Source organism: Coptis chinensis, chromosome 8, assembly GCF_015680905.1.
Source record: "Coptis chinensis isolate HL-2020 chromosome 8, ASM1568090v1, whole genome shotgun sequence".
In the NCBI taxonomy this organism is placed as follows: domain Eukaryota; kingdom Viridiplantae; phylum Streptophyta; class Magnoliopsida; order Ranunculales; family Ranunculaceae; genus Coptis; species Coptis chinensis.
Genome location: NC_141463.1, coordinates 47,515,880 through 47,537,138, shown reverse-complemented (window position 1 = coordinate 47,537,138; position 21,259 = coordinate 47,515,880). Strand labels below are relative to the sequence as shown.

General features: G+C 41.4%; 2 protein-coding genes and 1 long non-coding RNA gene across 3 annotated transcripts; 2 read left to right on the top strand and 1 right to left on the bottom strand.

Annotated features, from left to right (window-relative positions):
* Positions 1–4,544: 4,544 nt before the first annotated feature.
* LOC147481723 (uncharacterized) lies at positions 4,545–9,075 on the bottom strand. Its single transcript, XM_086581203.1, has 3 exons — positions 7,351–9,075; positions 6,783–7,270; positions 4,545–5,293 (listed from the first exon to the last, which is right to left on the bottom strand). The coding sequence occupies exons 1-2, from the start codon at positions 7,369–7,371 to the stop codon at positions 6,950–6,952; spliced, it is 342 nt and encodes a 113-aa protein (XP_086437329.1). The 5' UTR covers positions 7,372–9,075; the 3' UTR covers positions 4,545–5,293; positions 6,783–6,949.
* Positions 9,076–18,215: 9,140 nt separating this feature from the next.
* Positions 18,216–19,553, top strand: LOC147481722 (putative inactive shikimate kinase like 1, chloroplastic). The gene is made up of 5 exons (XM_086579019.1): positions 18,216–18,539; positions 18,625–19,116; positions 19,201–19,247; positions 19,340–19,394; positions 19,477–19,553. The coding sequence occupies exons 2-5, from the start codon at positions 18,903–18,905 to the stop codon at positions 19,551–19,553; spliced, it is 393 nt and encodes a 130-aa protein (XP_086435145.1). The 5' UTR covers positions 18,216–18,539; positions 18,625–18,902.
* A 343-nt stretch (positions 19,554–19,896) lies between these two features.
* Positions 19,897–20,703, top strand: LOC147481721 (uncharacterized). Its single transcript, XR_015204128.1, has 3 exons — positions 19,897–19,960; positions 20,068–20,194; positions 20,572–20,703. It is a non-coding gene; the product is annotated as an uncharacterized LOC147481721 (long non-coding RNA).
* The last annotated feature ends 556 nt before the right edge of the window (positions 20,704–21,259 follow it).

Sequence of the window (21,259 nt, the reverse complement as noted above, 5' to 3'; positions counted from 1 at the left end):
ACCATACAGGAGCCCTCCAGCTACACAATGGCACGGGACTTAGTCGCAGAAGTCCAACCCCGAACTGCCAAGCAGAACGCTGGGGGCTCTTCCAGGCAGAAGTTCTCCATCGCCGATACCGCACTCGCACTCGAAGTCCTCTCGATGCGCCTTAGGTATGGACCTCAAAGATCGAACCAGCGTCAGTACCTTTGTCAGTACCTTTGTCAGTACCTTTGTCAGTTAAAGTTTCAGAGATCGTCCCAGCTCATATCAAGCCGCCACAATTGTCAGCCGCAGCCGCTCCATCAATGTGCTTGCAGCCAGGGCCCCCTCCCCAGGTCGTGGATACCCCTGGCAGCGTTGCCGAGAAGGTCGCTCCACATTCAGCGACCAGTCAGGTCGTCCCACCAGGTGCTCAGATCTCCTCCGATAGCGAGTCGCTAGGCAGTGCTTCGCCATCAGCTGTAAAGCCTCCAGCGGCAGAAAAAGAAAGAGTGAATCTTGGTACCGAAGACGACCCCAAGTTTGTGTATGTAGGGGCTAACCTCGACCCCACACTCAGATCACAACTTGTAAATTTCTTATCTATGAATAAAGATGTTTTTGCTTGGTCGTATATCGATGTGCCCGGAATCGATCCTAACTTCGCATGCCACAAATTAAATGTGAACCCCAATGCCAGACCAGTTCGACAACGACCTCGTCGACTATCCCTGCGTTTTCAAAAAGCCATCAACGACGAGGTCGAAAAACTCAAGCAAGTCGGTTTTATCAGAAAGGTCGACTACCCCGAGTGGATTGCCAATATTGTTGCCGTCCCCAAAAAGAATGGCACGGCCGCTATGTGTCGATTTCACAAATGTCAATCGGGTGCCACTTAAAGATAGCTTTCCTTTGCCTCGCGATTGACCAACCGGGTCGACCAAACCTGTGGTCACGAACTCCTCTCCTTTATGGATGCGTACAGTGGGTACAACCAAATCCCACTCGCCGAAGAAGATCAAGAGAAGACTTCGTTCATTACGGAACAAGGGATATATTGTTACAACGTCCTCCCGTTCGGTCTGAAGAACGCTGGAGCCACGTACCAACGCTTAGTCACGGACATGTTCAAAGACATGTTAGGCGACACCATGGAGGTCTACATTGACGACATGGTGGTCAAAAGCAAAAAAGCTGGCGATCACCTCACCCACTTAGAACAAGCGTTCTCCGGATCACGCCCGTGACGGGCATGAAGTTGAACCCTGAAAAATGCCTCTTTGGGGCGTCCTCCGGCAAGTTTTTAGGGTATCAGGTGTCGCAGCGTGGGATCGGCCAATCGACCAGATCCGAAGCATTCTTGATATGCCCGATCCACGCACAAAGAAACAGATACGGTTGTCGAATGGTCGGGCGCTTTAACCGTTCATATCAAGGGCCTCGATAAGTGTAGACCGTTCCTACTCCTCAAAAAGGCGAGCCGCTCTCATGGGAGCGATCAATGTCATCATGCATTCGCATACTCAAAGAGTATCTCACCACGCCCCCGCCTTAGCCAAGCCAAGTACATGGAGAGACACCGGGGGCTTTATCCGCCAGATCCGATTTCGCCATCATTTCGGTTCTTTAAAGAGGAGAACAATTCAGAGAAGCCGATCTACTTTCACGAGTAAGACACTCACGCCACCGAAAAGAACTACTCCTTCCTCGAACGAAAGCCGCTTTCGCTTTGTTGTATTCCGCGACGGAAATTCAGACCGCATTTCCAAGCACATCCAATCAAAGTTCTCACCGACCTTCCATTGAAGAAAGTCCTTCATAAAGAAAACAAGACTACTCGAATGGCGTTTTGGGTCAAGAACTCGGAGAACACCACACAGAAGTTCGCCCCCGCGACTTTCGAAGGTCGTCGTCGTCGCCGATTTTCAGCAGATTTCCAACCGAGGACCCTAACCGGGAACAAGAAACGAGCTCCCAAACATGCAAACGCGAAGTCAAATCGCCTCGGTCTCTCTTTGTGGATGGTTCGAGTAACCTCGTGGAAGCTGCATCGAGTCGATTAGTTTCCCCGACGGAAATATGATTGAAAAGTCGGTTCAGATTGACTTTGCCACTTCCAACAATGAAGCCGGAGTACGGAAGCACTAATTAGGGGACTAAGGATGATACCGCAGCTTCGGTGTCGAAGAGCTCCAAGTCTTTAGTGACTCGCGAACCGGTCGCTCGCCAGTTGCAAAAGAGTACACTACCCACGGAAGGTAACCTTTCAAAGTATCTTCGTGTCGTTCATCGCTTATTGCCTTCTTTAAGCGGTACACATACATCATTTCTTGCGTGAGGAGAACCGCCATGCGCAGACAGTTTAGCTTATTTGGCTACCCGCACGAAGTTGCGTTCCCGACAAATTCTCATTGAGGTAGTCGATCGACCGCATACCAAGTCGACCATACTTTGATGATAAGTTTACCTATTTCCTCTCTCCGGTCGGTTGAGCCAAACATGGATGCAACCCATCATCGATTATATCCAAAGACGCGACGCCCCCGAGGAGCCGCATCAAGGCCCCGCAGGCAGTCTCTTATCAAGCTCGGCGCTATTGTTTAGTCCAAAACAAGCTATTCAGAAACTACCGGGTGGTCCGTGACTTACGATGCATTACCCGCAGCGTGGTCAATTGATTTTTGCCTAAAATTCACGGGCGAATGTGGAAATCACGCCGGCGCCGCCATTAGCCCACAAGGCCATCTCTCAAGGATATTTTCGCCCCGATGCAGATCGATGCTAAAGCATACGCCCTCAAATGTCTCAAATGCCAAACGCTCGCCACAATATCATCCAACCCCGCCGCATGAACCGACAAGATAGCGAGCCCGCGGGCCATTTCACATGTGGGGCATGGACATCATGGGACCATTCATTCCACGTAAGAGTACCGGCTTCCGCTTTGTCCTAGCTGCCACCGACTACTTCACCAAGTGGGTCGAGGCCATTCCTCGCGACACGCCAAAGAGTCCCATGTCCGCAACTTCATCCGGACTCACATTATCACCAGATTTGGGTTACCACATACACCGGTAATGGACAATGGGCCTCAATTCAAAGGCGAATACCAAAGAGTTCCTAGCCAAGTGGAAGATCATTCATGTTTTTCTACTCCGCAAAGATGCTTCGAGAGTAATGGTCAAGCAGAAGCCAGTAACAAAGCTATCTTGGAAAATTTGAAGAAAAAGATTGAAAAGAATAAGAGCCAATGGCCAAATCAGTTGGAAAACATTCTATGGGCTCACCGCGACAATATATTTCCTTCGGGCGAAGTCGCCATTCTCCTTATGTTATGGCACAGAAGCCGTAATTCCCACCGAACTGACCGTCACTACAACTCGCTCAGAACTTGTCGAGTCAGGACATAACGACTCCGTGTTATCACGAGACGTCGACCTGCTGGAAGAAAAGCGGGACTTAGCTGCCGCCGAGTCGCCTCTTATCGCAAACTCAAGAAGAACCTACAACAAGCGAAGTTCATCCTAGGTCTTTTCAACCTCGGTGACCTAGTGCTCAAAAAGACGCAGGGCGACTCCAAGTTAGCACCCACATGGGAAGGCCCCTACATCGTGGGAACGCTGCCGTTGGCAATGGAGCATCTTGGATAAGAACCCAAGAGGGGAAGATGTTGCCTCGACCTTGGAATACTTATCTACTGAAAAAATTTTATCAGTAGCGCCATTCATGTTTTAAATTTTTTGTTTTCATTAATGTAAGACAAGTTTTTGGCCGACCGATACTATCTACTCCCGGTTAGTTGTATTGGTACATTTCACGTGCTACTTAGCCCTCCAATTTTTGTAACGCCGAGGACCTATATTTCTAGGATCGACTAAAGCGAGAACGCTCTCCGCGAGCAGACAGCTCTCAGGAGCTCACAGGCTACTTAGCCTCTCCAATTCTTGTAACGTCGAGGACCTATATTTCTAGGATCGACTACACGAGAACGCGCTACTCCGTGAGCAGCCGACCTATATTTCTAGGATTAAAGCGAACGGCTCTCATAGGAGCTCACGCCGAGGACCTATATTTCTAGGATACTTAGCCTCTCCAATTCTTGTAACGCCGAGGACCTATATTTCTAGGATCGACTAAAGCGAGAATCGAAAGCGATGCCTCGGGAGCTCACACGGGCTACTTAGCCTCTCCAATTCTTGTAACGCCGAGGACCTATATTTCTAGGATCGACTAAAGAGAACGCCTCTCCAGCGCAGACAGCTCCGGAGAGCTCACGTGCTACTTAGCCTCTCCAATTCTTGTTACGCCGAGGACCTATATTTCTAGGATCGACTACACGAGAACGCTCTCTCATGCACACAGCTCTCACGAGCTCATCGCTACATAGCCTTTGCAAGTCTTGTTACGCCAAGGCCCTACATTTTAGGATCGACCACACGAGAGAACGCCTCTCATCGCGCAAACACTCTCCGGCGCTCACAGGCACCGTAACCCATCCAGTTCCTGTCACATCAACGACCTATATTTCTAGGGTTGACTACTTACAGGGACGCATATTCATAAGATCAAGTTGCTAGTTATACACAAATACACAGTAGCATGCATACACATCCAAAACAACGTTCCATGACAATACGTCATCACAACTACGTCCACCGATCTGCTGGGATTACCCAGGAAATCCAGATCGATGATCATTACAAAATAAACAAAGTATAGAACTGCCACTTTCGTGGAAACCAGTCCTCCAAACAAAAAGGCGAACTGCTCAGGCAAGCCTGAAAACACAGCTCTATTGTTTGCTCCCGTATAAGAGAGAGGAATGTAGACTATATTCACAACTTACGACTGACAGAGTCTGATGATGATCACCTTCTCAACTTTCAGTAATGACATGCTTGTCTTCGGGGCCGCGCGCTTAGTCGGCAAAGATATGTCGAAATGACCTCGCGGTCATACTTTTTCGCCCGAGCATAGGGCATAGGCGCTACAAGATATATCGCCTTCTTCTTCGCCTTTCGCCACCTTCCGACATTTCTTCGCGATAAGCCGTCACAACCGCCGGTTCCTTTTCCAAATTCATCCACATCCGACACAAGATACGTTCTCAAGAAGTTTACGTTCTGGTACTTGGTGGACATATCATCCAGTTTCTTCTTGTCCACCCCCCACGCAGCTCGCATCAACCCCAGCTCCACGTGCGGGTTACCACTAGTCTCAGAACGTTGCGACAAAGATCTTTCAAATTTTATCATACCCCTCGAGAAACCGCATGAACATAGTTAGAACACCGGACTCCCTCGAAGTCGGCGATAACAACGCTTTTAAGCTATCAAGAACTCACCAAACAAGCGGCCATATCCATCGTCCCCAGTAGTGTCCCCATGTCCTCGTCCTCAACTTCTGCTTTGTCTCCATCTAGCACAATCCCCTTCAGAACGCTGGTCGCTATGGGGGCCGAGTGAAAGCTACAGTCCGAGCGTTTCACCATCCGCTTCTTCCCCGTCTTTCCCAGGTAGTAGAATTCGCTCCCCACATCCTTACATGGTGGGGCCGAACTCTCACCTGTAACTGGGCGACCTCGCCCCAACTCGTTGTGCTCAACCAAACGACCAGTAGTTTCACCCACTCGCTGTGGCGACCTGAATACAATGCCACCAGCAGAGCGACTATCTCTCCTCGGTCGTTTATGACCCTTCGCTTCTCCCTCAGCAACTTTTCTCTTCCCCCGATCGCCATGAACATGAGGCTCAAACTCCATTTCCTCCATTGTTAGAGGGGACGTTTCTCTCACAAACGCACGACATCTAGCCATACTAGCCTACCAGCAAAGTTACGACAGCAAAGTTAACACTTACTCTAGGTATTTCTCAAACTGAATAACACGCATAGAGAAGAAGCGACATACCTGATGAACAAGCGGCGACAGAAAAGCACAGGGCAAGAGCAGAGCAAAGATGAGGAAGGAAAGCTTAGGCAAAACAATGACAAAACCTCTTGATGATATGTGAGAAGCGGTTTATATTCCTTAGGAAACGTCTTTTCCTAAATGCCTCATTATCACCTTGAGACGCCAAACGCCATCTGCCCGCCATCATTATGTCCCATGAACCCCTCGTCTCCCTACACGTGTCATGCACGCAAGGGAACACTGCAGTTGGCGGCACAGAATACAGAGCAATTCGACCTGCATCTCGAGCGGACTCCGCCGACTCGATGCTCACGCGTAAGGCTGGCCGTCACTTCGCAATCTAAAGCACTCCAACAACAGGACGCTCCCCCCCATTTTACCAATCATAAGTAAGAAGGGCGTCACCACAATGGGCCTACCACGTTCCATTCTAAGCCGTGTCATCCTACATAACTATGAGTGAGCAACCGACTCAGACATACACACACAACACAACTATCTATCATCGCGTGATGAAAACAAAGGAAGATCCGTGTAATAGCGTTATCATATGACTCAATGTTGAGCCGAAGTTCTTTGAGATTACTCAGAAATCCAACCCGCCCCACACGAAGTTCGTCACATTCGCTACCCGGAATCAGCCAGGAGACACCCACTTGTTCGGGGATTACAATACACAAACATAAAAGGCGAATCGCCTGTGTTACCCTGTGAAACCAGTTTATTGTATCACAAAGATATAAGCCGATAAAAAGGCAAAGAACAAATTTTACAACTCGTCATCTCCAGCCCACATTAACTACTCCTCCACGCCAAACGCTTCATCGACCTCAAGCATCTCTCCCGGCCCACAATGATCGATATGCCATCCAACTCTAAGCTCATCACCGCGATCGGGTGCAAAAACCTTTCGAGCCACCACCGCGTTTCTTCCGCACGCCACGGAAGAGGCAATCGCCCCACCGGCACCCCCTTGAACCTCCTCCACCGAGGGACGGGACGCACAGCGGGCGTGTTCCTCCTTCAAGCCATTGTAGTCAGCCTCCAGTTCAACGAAGTTCGGCCCAAATGCGGTCATAGGTCCGATAATAAGCCCGAGCAACCTTCTTTGCAAAGTAAGGCATAATCGTTCAGCCTCCCAATCTCCACGGTAGCTGCTCGCACATTATCTTCAGCTCCTTCTAGCTTTTGCCTCAGCTCTTCCGCTTCCGTATCTTTCAACATCTTGGCCAGATTCAACGCTTCATGAGCTCTCTTCAAATCTTCCAGTTCCTCGCGCTCCATCTGCGAGGCGTCCTGGACATTTTTCAGCTCCTCACCCAGCTTCAGCACCATTTCCCTATCTGATTCTGCGAACTGGGCGATCTCTTTCAACTTCTGGAATCCACTCACCAGCTGCGCGAACATACACATGGTTAGCACAACAACAATTTGCATAAGCAAGCAAGTACCTCAGATGAAGTTATAAGACATACCAAGCATTGCGCAATTTCCATTCGTCTCAAGTTGTCAGCTAACCCCTTCTCATCTAGCTCTCTGCGGTTGCCATCCAGAGCTATTTGTTCTAGCAAACAACCCGCTATCTTACTGGATCTGAAGCAGCAGTCGCTTCGTTTCACAGTGCGCTGCGCCCCATTCTCGTCCAGATAGACAAAATGTCCTTCCAGATCGTCCGCAGACGCCACCGCTTTCGATTAAGCGCTTACGTGGAGCCTTTGGCTTTCTTCACGGATGGGGATCGCGGCCCCCGCCGAGGCGCGACTGGACCCCACTCCAAAAGTGGCCAAGTCCATGACTCCGCCGGTCGGGCCCCACTACGGGCGAGATACCGCGGGCCCCGGCCGCACTACCACCATCGATCCGCCCCGTGCTAGCACCATCTTCACGAGCATGTCGAAGCTACTTTCGCAGCTTCGTCCAAATCCCCGCTTTCGAGAGACATCGCGTGGCCTCCTCTCCGACCGCCCCTAGCACGAAAGCAAATAAAACCATCGGCTCCAACTCTACAGAGCCTCGATCGAACCCCATTCAGCCGACCGGCCGATCCTCCGGCTCTGCGGTTCCCCTAACAGCCGCTTTGCGCCCCCCGCGACCCGCTGCTCTCCTCTCGTGTTATCAGATCACTTGTACGCTTCTCCATCACCCCTCGCTTGGTTCGACTTAGAGCCCGCTCCTTTTGCACCTTCCTCTTCTCCCGGATCGCAGCCCCTCCCTTTTCCTCAAAGAAATGAGCAACCTCGGGCAACTTCGCTTGTTTTTCAGCACGAGTCAGCCGAGCGAATCTTTCTATCTCCCCACGATCAGTTCGCCGCTTCACAGAAAACTCTGCAGCCAAAGCAAAACAAAGACCTGTTAGAGCAGCTATCAAACGTTCTGAAAAATAACAACAGAAAAGTGTTCCTACCCACCGGATATGTTACAAATCCTAGTTCGCAGTATACACCCGCTCACACAGTAATTGCCAACTAGCAACAACGGTCTCTTAGTCCAGGCCTCATTGCTTACTCCATCGATCACGCGTAACGCTGGCCGCCATGGTTTGCAAGCTAAAGTTCATGTTCCCCGATCGACGTATCACATAGTGCTCCACTATATCCGATACCCCTATGTCATATTCCCCACTCGCGTTCAGCAGGTCGAACACCTTAAATAATCGCCAGGTGTTACCCACGAACTGACAGGGAGACTTCCAACAAAGCGCCAAGAAGTCGCATACCAGTTTCGAGAACGGTATGTGCATCTGGCGGCCTCACCGCCCTCACAGATTATAACTCCACCGTTCGGCGGGTTATACTCCTCACTACGAACATTTTCACTCAGTCGTGGCTCGTATATCTCCAGGTCAGGGACATTAATCCCATACGCTGCCCTCAGCTCGGGGAAAGAGTTAGCAGCACGACGGTTCACACTTCTAGGGGGCACATCGCTTGATGCCGACCTCTCCCCTCGACCTGACGTACTGGCCACGTCATCTCCTGACCGAGATCGGGCATTACCCCCTCCTATCCTATCTTCTTCTTCTAACTCAACCCCCACGCCGACACTTACTGATTCTTCATCCTCGTACTCTCCACAACTCAAAGATATCTCTCGGACCTCCTCCGACCGAGTATCATCAGAATCAGACATTCTAACAACCCCTTTTCTATCAAATATTCAGTTCTAAACCCTATAGCCTTACAATAACCTACTTACTTAAAATAACGGCGGGATGAGAGGAAAGCAAATGGAAATGGGAAAGATAACAAAGAACAGAGCACTCACCGGGAAACCCTAGTCGGGTTTTTTGCGGAAGAAGAAAACACGGTAACTTTTTCAGATTCCAAATCTGATTTTGTATAAACCGCCCGCTCGGTTACCAAGGAGTAATCATTACAGCCACGCCTATAGCCCGCAACACGTGTTCCAAGGCGTCCCCTTTCAGCAAGTTCCGCATAACGCGGCGACACGCTTCTGCTTCAACTGCTACGATTCTGTCACGTGCACGTAAGTTAAAACTACCTTTTCCCGCCAATTCACGAGGCCACAACATTCAAAAGTGGCGCTCTACCAGTCGGTTCATCCACTCTTCGTTTCGCTTCACGCCCACCACGCCGTCCGACTCTTTTTTCTCAAGAGCGCTTCCCTTACACCAACGCCCTACCGGAGGGGTCGTTGTAGGGAGCCGATATCCTCATAGGGCATCGCGACTCGCGAGGAGCATAAGTTTAACCGAAGATATCGACCTCCAAGACAGACCTGAGAACAAGACCTCAGACACACGCGTGTCAGCATAGATGAATCCAAGGCGACCTCCAAGACCGACTGCGAAAGCTTCGAGTAGGTGGTGCTAACGGAGATATCTCAAGATTTAACACTTCGCCAAATACGTAACGGCGAATAGAAACACGCCCCGCTTTGGGGTAATGATTGCCAAAATCTTAGTGGTAATCTCAACACCGGAAATAGGGACTACCGTGATCTACCCCAATCATAACAAATCCAATTCAACACTCATCCGCGATCTCCACCCTACATTTGTACAAAAGAATACACGGTCGGAAGGATCTCCTCTCTCAAAACTCTATAAATACCACCCACCGGAACTACGCCGACTGATTCTTTCTCCCCGGAAAAAGGAAAAAACGAGAGAAGATATCGAGGCAGCAGCTTCACAAATGCGACCTCGGTCACGTCCAAAATCCTAACCCTTCCCGTTCTTCCCAGTTGTAATTAGGAGAAGACCAAAACGCTCCTTTACAAATATAATTGACTAAGACAATAACATGCATAAATTATGTAAATGAAAAGAAGAGAAAAAGAAGCAAAGAAAACATCATGAACTTCTCAAGCGATAGTTTACTATGTTCCTCTATTAATGTCCAATTATATCCATACGCCCTACTTGCTGCCTCCATTGAATTACCAATAATACATACAAACCAAATTTATTTTATGCATAATCTTTCCAGGTTGTTGCACATATATTGCTGAAAGAAAATTAGATAGACAATTTGGATAAAACTCACCCACACATATACCGCCGGGAATCGCATGCCCAAAAATGAATATCAAAGAAGAAACAAAAAGAAAATGGAGGGTTAAAAATAAGTAAACGGTGAGCGCCTAAACAATTCATACTACACTTCATCATAGAGGACCATTTACACCAAAGTATCATGCTTGTACGCCAAGTGAACCTTATAAGGAGAAGCTAGTCAAATAACCAAGCCCAGTATAATTATATAACATCTCTAGTACTTATAAGGGGTGTGGGAGCTGATAGAGCTGTCCATCAGTTCTTACAAGTGCTGTTTTTATTAACACATCTCATATTAGCCAAGTACAAGTCATTTGAGCCACAAAAAATTAAAATAAAAGTCAATACAAAAGTCAATTTGTTTTATTTTAGAGAGACACCTTAAGAGAGAGACCCTACCACTTAAACAGTTTTGTTTTTGGAGATGGAAACACGGCGGGCCTTGGGCCAAAATTATAAACACAGATGATTACCACTTACAAAACACGTGCATATTTGCTGGTTCTAGTAGTCCTTAGATATATATTATAGCTCTACCCCTCTTGGCTCTATTTTCTTAGCCCTCACAGAGTCTCCAATTTTTCCAAAACTCTAATACTAATTCCGAAAAAGAAGGAATGCTAAAGTAGATCTTTTCGTTCGGATTCACCACACTCTCCAAAACTACTGAAACACAATCTCTTCGGAATCAAACACGAACCCATTCAATCGTCACCTCTCGCAATTCTCAAGACATGTCATGTTCATCTGTTTTAGTTACTCGCGGCTTCTTGGGAAAATTGATACCAAATGTGTTTAGTAATGATGAAGAGAGTGTGTAGAGACATAGGTTTCAGTTTCCTATTTAGGGTATTAAGAAAGTGACCGAGGATGAAAAGAGAGAAATTTACTTCAAATGAGTTTTAGACTTTGGTGTTTCTTGATTGCTGAGTTATTGTTATCTGAACCCACATGGAATGATGATGGAGATAATGATTCTTGCTGCAAAAACTAGAATTAACAGTCATAAGAAGTTAGAATCCATTATCTGGTCCCTTCTAACATCGATCGATCTGAAGCACGTTTGTGGCTGTGCAACACGAAAGACTCAAGCTCATAATTTGAGTTCAATCACACCTCAAGCTCAATGCAAAGTGTTTTTGAAGCTATTAATGACTAAACCGAGAATAGGGAAGATACATAGAATAGGGAAGATAATAGCTAATAAAAGCTATATACTACAGTAGAAGTTCTTTAAAGACAAGTCCTGTTTACACCTTATGCCTTTTTTTTCATCTATGCTTTTGTCATTGCCTAAATTTGTGCCCATGTGCCGTACTAAGTAAATGAATAATGGATTGCAGAGACATATCATAACAAAGTGGATGGGAGGATTGCTTGATGTACGTAGCTTCTAGACTGAGGCGACAATTCAACCTTTGATTCAAATAGACAAATGAAACATAGTGCCATGGCATCCGATCCCTTGGTAGCTCAAAGTCGTCAATGTCATCATTGGCATGTGTGGTTATGTCTTCACAGAATTCCTATTAGGAAACTCAGACATTAATTAATTAATTAGCAAGATCCTAACGCAAAAGACAAGGTAGAACACGCCAACTCCACACTGGATTCGATTGAGGACTGATAACACCATCAGGTTTTTAAATTTCAAATTGACTTATTTGCATTTGTTTGGTTAGGAGCAGAAACTATTCATATCTCTAAGTTTCTCTTCTTCCTTCATTATTATTTTAACGTTGGCAGGTTATTGGTTAAGTATCTTTGAGGGGTTGTAGTAGATAATATGTTATTGGATAGTTTCAATCATCAGTAAGTAAAATATATGGTCTTCTTTTCCTCTACAATCACCAAGGATCAGCCTGAAGAATAGTGTACAATTCTAGACCTTTATATATATAGCTTCAAAGACATCGATTGAAACAACTTGCTTTAGAGTTTTAGAAGTACACTTGATATGGTAACAATTCCTTTTCTTTTTTTTACGGAATGAAATTTCTTTCTCTATCGCTTCTTTTTCATTTGAGCATATTACTCAGCGTCTGATGAGTTCTGAGATGATCCTTGGGTGGTTCTGTTACAATGTAGATCTCTTGGGTGGCTCTCAGTTGACTAAGCAGTAACTCGACTAGGAGAACTTAGAGAACATGAAGAGTTCCTGTGTGACCCGGCTAAAGGATGAATTTGACATTCAGGCCTTTCTCTTTCACTTTCATCAAAGTGATGAATAGGGTTAGATATAAATTAGATGAGATTGCATTCGTGATTATTGACATGCTCATAAGCATGAGAAAGTGCAATTTTGTTTTTCAATGGTTACTTCATATCTAATACCGTTTTTAAGGTTTTAATTTTTTTACTTTACATTTGAACGTAAAAGTGTACTGAATTTAGTGAGAGGGCTATTTCATTTTATTTTCAATGGTTAGTGGTTACTTGATATCTAATACCATTTGTAAGGTGTGTATAAGTAGATTGCTTCCAATTGAAAATTTCAATATCCACGTACTGTGGGCTTAAACATTCTTTGGTTCCATTAAGATTGTATGCACTATGGGCTTTATTTGAAATGGATGTTGAGCTTAAAAAAATTATAGACCAAACCAAATTAAAGTATAAAAAAAATTAAAATGACAAACTATATAAAATAAAATTAAAAATAACACACATAATGCATTTCACAAGTTAACCACACTAACAAACTAAGTAACAAAACTAAATCAAATAAGATGTAGAAAATTAAATTATTTGAAAAACAACATGATCACAAAATGTATAATAGAAATTGAAACAAAAAATATGGCAAAGTGTTACACACAATAACAACAAACTAAACATGTTGAGTTAAATGGTAAATTTAGTAGTATCATCAACCAAACTAACGACGATGAAACCTTTTTAGTATGGTATTTAATTCTTTTAGTTTTATTTAAATTGTGTTGTAGGTTTAACTACAATACTCAATCCTGGGTTTCAAAATAGATACAGGTAGGGCTGTCAATGGGTTTTGATAACCCGATAACCGATCCAAACCAAACTGATAAAAAACGGTTTGGGTTTTGATAATTTAGTTTGCCCTCTACCGACCCAAAACTGAACCGAACCGATAAGATATTGGTTTGGTTTGGGTTTGCCCTCCACCGAACCGATAAGATAGCATTTTAGTAATATTTATGATTAATTTTGTATATGTTTATCAATTGTGTGGTTAAAATTAATTAATTTAATTTAAAATTTAATTGATTTTATAGTTTTTGGTTCGGGTCGGTTTGGGTTCGGTTTGCAATATATCTTTATCAGTTCGGTTCAGTTTCGGATTAAACATAATATTATCGGTTCGGTTTGGTTTCGGGTTCCCAATTTTCTTATTGGTTCGGGTTTAGATTTTCCAAAACCCGACCCAAACCGATCCATTGACAGCCCTAGATACAGGGCAATGTAAAAGTTTGAAAAAGATTAACGGTATATTAACTATAGTACTAAAATCGAAGAGATACCTTTAATTTTAGGATTTATGTTCTATAACAATATCATGTAACGACACCCGTCCGAGGATTGGTTTTCTCATCTAAATCATACACTTCAATATTTCAAAATTTGAATCTTCAATTAAGTTACAATCTATCAAAGACTGCTCAAACTATTTTGATAGTTAAACTATTGCGAGAATTTGTTAGGTTCACCAATAACAAACATAATCCTTGAAACTATATACAATTTTATTGAACGAACCTCAAAAATTAATTAACAGAAAATTGAAAACTGAATGCAACTGCATCGAACTAACTTTATAAAATAATTTACAGAAAATCAGAAATTGAATGCAAATGCATTGAACTAACCTCAAAGAATAATTAACGGAAAATCAGAAACTAGATGCAAATGCATTGAACATCAAACTAACCTCAAAAAATAAAAATCGACGGAAAATCAAAAATTAAATGCGACCTAAAAATAAATTAACGGGAAATAAGAAAATACATTGAACTAACCTCTAAAAAAAATTTAACGAAAAATCGGAAATTGGATGCAAATACATCGATCTAACCTCAAAAAATAATTAACGAGAACTTGAAAACTGGATGTAACTGCATATAAGTAACCTCGAAAAATAAAAAACCATAAATTAGAAACTGGATGCAACTACATAGAACTAATCTCAAAGAATAGTTAACGGGAAATCGAAAACCTGAAGTTGAAGGGTTTTATCAAAAGTGAATTCTTTTTCTTTTAATGGAGAGTGAGATTTTCACGTTATAATAAATTTGGATGAGTGATCAATATAATATTAATATATAATAGTTCTGTATAGTTGCAAATATTTTTCAGAATAATTAATATAACAACACCCGTTCGTAGATAATCTTTGAAGATTCAACATAGTGAGTCATGCATAATTTAAAGAATAATTAACAGGAAATCGGAAATTGGATAATCTTCGATAATCCCACATAGTAAATCAAGCATAATTTATTTTTATGTCATGTTTGCAAGGACACTATAGATGAATCAATAGAAGTTGGTATTACACACCACATTGGATAATTAAAAGGAAATCGGAAACTCGATTCAAATACATAACTGAGCTCAAAAGTAATTAACGGGAAAATGGAAACTTTATGCAAATCCAATAAACTAAACTCAAAAAGTAATTAACTAGATATCAGAAACTTTATACAACTGTATTAAACTAACGTCATAGAATAACTAACAGCAAATTAGAAATTTGATGCAAATCCTTGAAAAATATTTAACGAGAAATCAGAAACGGTATGCAAATGCATTAAACAAACCTCAAATAATAATTAACGGGAAATTGGAAACTGGATGCAAATACATTAAACTAACATCAAAAAATAATTAACAGAAAATCAAAAACCAAATGCAACTGCATTGAACAAACCTCATAGAATAATTGGTGGGAAATCGAAAACTAAATGCGCAAATGCATGGAAATAACCTCTAAGAATAGTAACGAGAAATAAAAACTAGATGTAATTGCATCGAATTACCCTCAAAGTATAAATAATCATAAACTAGATGCAGATGTATTGAACTAACCTTAAAGAGTTATTAACAGGAAATCGGAAACTGGACGCAAATGCAATGAATTAATTTCAAAGACTAATTAATAAAACATCGAAAAATGAATGAAACTGCACTGAACTAAACTAAATAATAATTAACTGGAAATTATAAATTTGACGTAACTGCATTGAACTAACATCAAAAAATAATTAACGGGAAATCGAAAACTTGATGCAAATGCATTGAACTAATCTCAAAGAACAATTAACAAAAAATTAAAAATTGGATGCAATTGCATTGAACTAACTTCAAAGAATAATTAACGGAAAATCAGAAACTGGATGCAAATGCATTAAACTAAAATCAGAGATTAACTAGCGGGAAATCATAAAGTTGACGCAATTGCACTGATCTAACCTCAAATAATAATTAACGGGAAATTGGAAACTATATGCAACTACATTTAACTAACTTCAAAGAATAATTAATGAAAAATCAGAAACTTGATGCAAATGCATTGAACTAATAACCCTGAAATATATTTGTATTATATGTAAGGGAATAGAATGTCTCGACAAATATAGTATTGCATTTTAAGTAGTGTTTATTATAATTCTTTTATTATAATTGAGAATGCCTTGCTATTCAAGTAGCTTCAATATTATCTTCGCCACATTGGGCATTCTCACAAAACTTCAATCAAACTTCTATTATTAAACCTAACAACAACAAAAAAAAGTCAATGGGTTTTATCAAGGTTTGGTGTTTCCTTTTTATATAGAGTGGTGCAAAAAATTTAAATGAGTGATTAATATAATTTTCATATCTCATAGTTATGCATAGTTGCTAATATTTTTTAGAATAATTTAATATAACGACACCCGTTCGTAGGACGGGTTCGAAAGTGCTTCTCTCAAGGGCTTCTAAGGCACTTTAGGTGGCCTCGAGGCGTACGCCTCAAATGCCTTTTAAAACACTGCCCATCCCAATTTACCCAAGATCGAGCCCTTCCACTAAGGCTGTGACAATGGTGTTGTCTTTCGGTCTAGGCTCTTTACAGCCGTGTAGTATCCTTCTCATAACCACAACATGGCATACTACTCTCATGTGATTAACACAACTTCATGGAAATAAGCACAGGTGACGAGCTCTGATGATCTGAAAGTCGATGACATAATTATGACACGCCTCGCATGGTTCTTGATGTAGCCTAGCATATTGTGTGAGTCCGGTTATGTTGAAGCACAAAGAATGAGGCCCTCTTTTCATTTTCGCATATTGTGAGTTGAGACATTCCTTAATATATACAAGAAATTGATCATATCTTTAGATATATATTATAGCTATACCCTCTTGGCTCTATTTTTCAAGGCTTTACATAGTCTCTAATTTTTTGTAAACTCTATAATTAAAAAAAAAAAAAAAAATCCAAATTTTTAGATATCTTTATAGGTGTACTCTCTGGGCTCTATTTTTTTAGCGTTCACAGAGTCTCCAATATTTGTAAAACTCTTTGGCTAATTACGAAAAAGTTGGAAACAAATAAGATAAAATCAGACAAATAAGGAATTTCCAACTTTGGGCTGGACGTTTATACTCTTTTTATTTCCTTGATTTTCAAGATGGTTAAGTTGTCAAAATTAAGAGCGTATCTCCTTTTTTTTTTTTTACCAAGGCAAGCAGCAAAATACTTTTCAAGACCAAAAGAGATATGTTCTTCTAAGCTAGGGTATCCTATGTTTAAGCCCTTCTATGCTAGAGAATATGATTTGAATGAACTCCTATAACTATATAATCTTCATCAATAGATTTAAGAGAAGGCATGTCCCACAACAAAAGTAGTAAGTAAGAATTTTTATGCATGCCCTTCTGCTAAAAAGACCCTTAGTCCCGTGAAATAGACTATACATGTACATGAATTAATATTGGAGATTTAGCAAAATAATAATAATAATAATACTGGAGGAGAAAAAAAAATCTTCTACTGACAGTTTGATTACCAAGATATTAAATCATGACAACAATAAACGTTCTGCAGTAGTACTCTTATGGAAAACATGTTGAACTGTACATATGCCTACATGGGATGATGAAAAGCCCTATTTGATATACAAAATACAAACTGTGGTTCAAGAGGCGGTGGCGATTCATAAATGCTGATTTTCAATCTCTGTGGTTTCTACACTCTTCTCTTCCACAATAAATCCATCCCTGAACCTATCGTAGTTTGTTTGCTCATCTGACTACCAAGGACGTTCCCCCAATACTCTAATCATGTCCTCTTGATGTAAAACCTCCTTTTCCAACAACAACTCAGCAATCTGAACCACATGCTCTTTATGCTCGCTCCTTTATTAGTCTACATCAATAAGAAACCACTGAAACAGAAAATTTCACCGAAGAACTCTTATGAAGTTTTCAATCCTCTTTAGTTTTCTTTAAAGGGAGATGGTTGATTTGGCTGATTACTTTTACACAACCATTGACTTTTCCGGATTTCGCATTCACTACACCATAATAGGATATTTGCAACACAGCCCTTTTTTGCTTTGCAACGGTTATTTGCCGTTAGCAAGTTGCCAACGCTATATAAGCGTTGGTAATGTTGTTAAGTGTTGCTTTAATTCGGGTGAATTTCATGAATTTATTTCCAACGCTTAAAAAACGTTTTAAAAGTGTTACAAATCAAAATTTTGAAAATTTCGCGAAATAGGGAAACAAAAAAAAATCGCACTCTATTATTTCGGTCGAAATATAAAAGATATCTTTAGTCTCTCTTCTCTCTCTCTCACCGCCGCTACACTAGGTCTCCTCCCTCTCTCTCACTGCCGTATTATTTCATCTATCGAGCAGAAAGAAGAGAGCCGTGGGAATGAAGATCACGTGAACATCATCCGTGATTACAGATCTAAGATCGAGACTGAACTATCATCCATCTGTGATGGTATTCTTCGTTTGCTGGATACCCGACTCATTCCTTCTGCTTCTTCTGGTGATTCGAAGGTCTTTTATCTCAAAATGAAGGGTGATTATCATCGTTATCTCGCTGAGTTTAAAACAGGTGTTGAACGTAAAGAAGCTGCTGAATCTACTCTCTCTGCTTACAAAGCTGCTCAGGTTCACTTTCTAAGTTTTTTTTAATTAATTAATTTCAGATCTGATAAATTAGGGTTAGGGTTTCATATTATTGATTTTTTTGCAGGATATTGCTGTGGCTGAACTTGCTCTAACTCACCCGATCCGACTCGGACTCGCTCTTAACTTCTCTGTCTTCTATTATGAGATCCTCAACTCTCCTGATCATGCTTGCAATCTTGCAAAACAGGTTTGCATTTCATGCTATGTGTGTTGATTTGGAATGGTTTGAAAAAGTTGTAACCTTTTGTGGTTGGTGACAAAAGGTCATAACCGTTGAAATCTTGTGTGAAAGTCTGGTTAACAGAAAACACACTCACACACTCACACACTCACTCAAAAAAAATGGAGACCAGAACACTACTACAATCCTCAATTACCACAAGTTTGAATTTCTACACCCACCAATTAAGCTCACTCTCCTTGATCAATACTAAACCATTTCATTTTCAAAGAACTCACACAACCTCATTGCCACCTGCGAAAGTAACAAAGCCCATCACTCCTACTTTAAGAATATCTCCCTCAAGATGCTCACTCCAAGATGAACAACTTCCCGGTAAATAACTTCATTCATTGTTGAATTTTCTCCTACTTTATTTTTGAATGTTTCTGTTTCTTATTCCGCGTGTTTGTGTTATAGGTGTGGATAAAAATGTTGTGGGGCAAGACCACTCAGTTGCATTAAAGGTGAGACTAGTCCTTTTTTATTCAAGAAACATGTACAACATCTGTAAATGAAGAATAATATGTTCTATTTTATGTACAAAATTTTGATGCAGAATAAGGCAGCAGAGATATCGAGCCAATTAAAAGGAACATCCATATTTCTTATAGGTAAGTGTATGATTCATTTAACAATGCACGTATATGTATGTTTATTGTATGTTTATCTCTAGTGAATGATATTGTTTTGTAGGGATAAATAACAACATAAAAGCTAAACTCGGAAATGTTTTAGCAGATATGCTAAGATATTACTACTTTGACAGGTAAAGGTTTCTTTATCACGTGTCACTTAATACTAACTGGTATTTTGACTTGTAAAAAAGATCATTTGGTTATTAATGTGTTATGTGTTTGATTTTTGTAATCGGTGATAGTCGGTAGAGCAGTCGCCGGTGGTGAAGCGACTACCAAATCTTTCCGAGAGAAAGATGATAAAGGATTCCTTGAATCTGAGGTGACTTCCACTTCTCTCAATACCATTTGCTAGAAGATTTTTACAGGATTATACACTGTACGTAGGTTTGGCATCTGATTAAGGAATATACCGTGGTTGCAACAATGTGTTATAAGAGTGATGCTTATATGGTAGATCAAATCTTGAGGCAACTATCATCAATGGGGCGTCCGGTGATTTCTTTATTTGGAGATGGTGCAGTTAAGAGCTCAACCAATTTGTAAGGATATACCGCATGAGTTTAGTCCTCTGTTTTAGCCATTTTCATGGTTAAATCTACTTGCTACTCTTCTTTAGTCTAATGTTGTTTAGTGCCTCATTGTATAGGTCCTTCATGAGACATGGTATTTCAATTTGGATAGATGTTCCAATAGTTGTACTAGCTAAAGAGGTCAAAGAAAGTGGGAATCAACCCCCTTCTGATGATGTTATATTAAACTCTGATCCTTCAAAGGTTAGATTCACCCAAGCTTATTGTTAACTAACTCTATCTTTATTTCTTAAGAAATATGATATCCTTACTAATATGAATATCCGTACAAGTAGGGTTTATGTGTTTTGTAAAGCGCCCTCCTTTTTGATGCAAGAGTAAAATGAAGATCATAATTGTAATAATAATAATAATAGTAATCAAGAATCTTTTCAGATCAAAGCTACTAAACAATGAAGTCTTGTTTCCTGCTCTCCTTCATCTCTCCTTTCTTCTGCTTCTTCCAATAACGATGACTCTCTTTTCGAGTTTTTATCTCTCCGCTATTGGGTAACTATTTCTACTTTTTTTTTTCCTTTATATAATGTGGAGTAAACTGATGATGATTGTCTACTTGCCAGAATTATAATGTTGTGAATTATGATGAGAAAGTAGTTGATGGATTCTATGATGTGTATGGAATTGCGCCCAATTCAACTAAGCAAGGGAAAAAATGCCTTTATTGGTGGACTTACACGCCACGTCCATTTCGGATAGTTATGATTATGAAGTGATTTTAGTTAACCGTCTTATTGATCCCCGTGACCGCAAGAACTTGAGAGGACAGTAGTTTCGTTGTTCATGGAATGTAGAGTGTTGGAGCTTGGTCCGATTGTTAGTGGTTTGGTTGTAATATTGCTAATTTGGTTGTTAATACTATGGGTGGTCCAGTTATTGGTGATGCTGAGGAAATACTTAGAAGATGGACGATTAGGAGTTATGAATTAAGAAGTTCTCTTAATACCATTGTTCTCCCTCTTGGTTGCCTTGACATTGGACTTTCGCGTCATAGGGCCTTGCTTTTTAAGGTAATATCTCCAAGTCTTTATCCATGAAATGTTTTTTTTTGTATGTTTTTTATCGCAAGTATGATAATTGCCTCTTGTTTGTTTTAGTCAAGGGTTATAAAGAAGATGTGGGTTTTTTTTTTTTAGCTCATACACTTTTGGGATGTAGACTAGATTTGCATCTTATGAACTCGAGTGGTTTTGTCGTCGTGATAACTGTTATATAGGACCATCTTGCGACATTCTTATGCAGCATTATCAT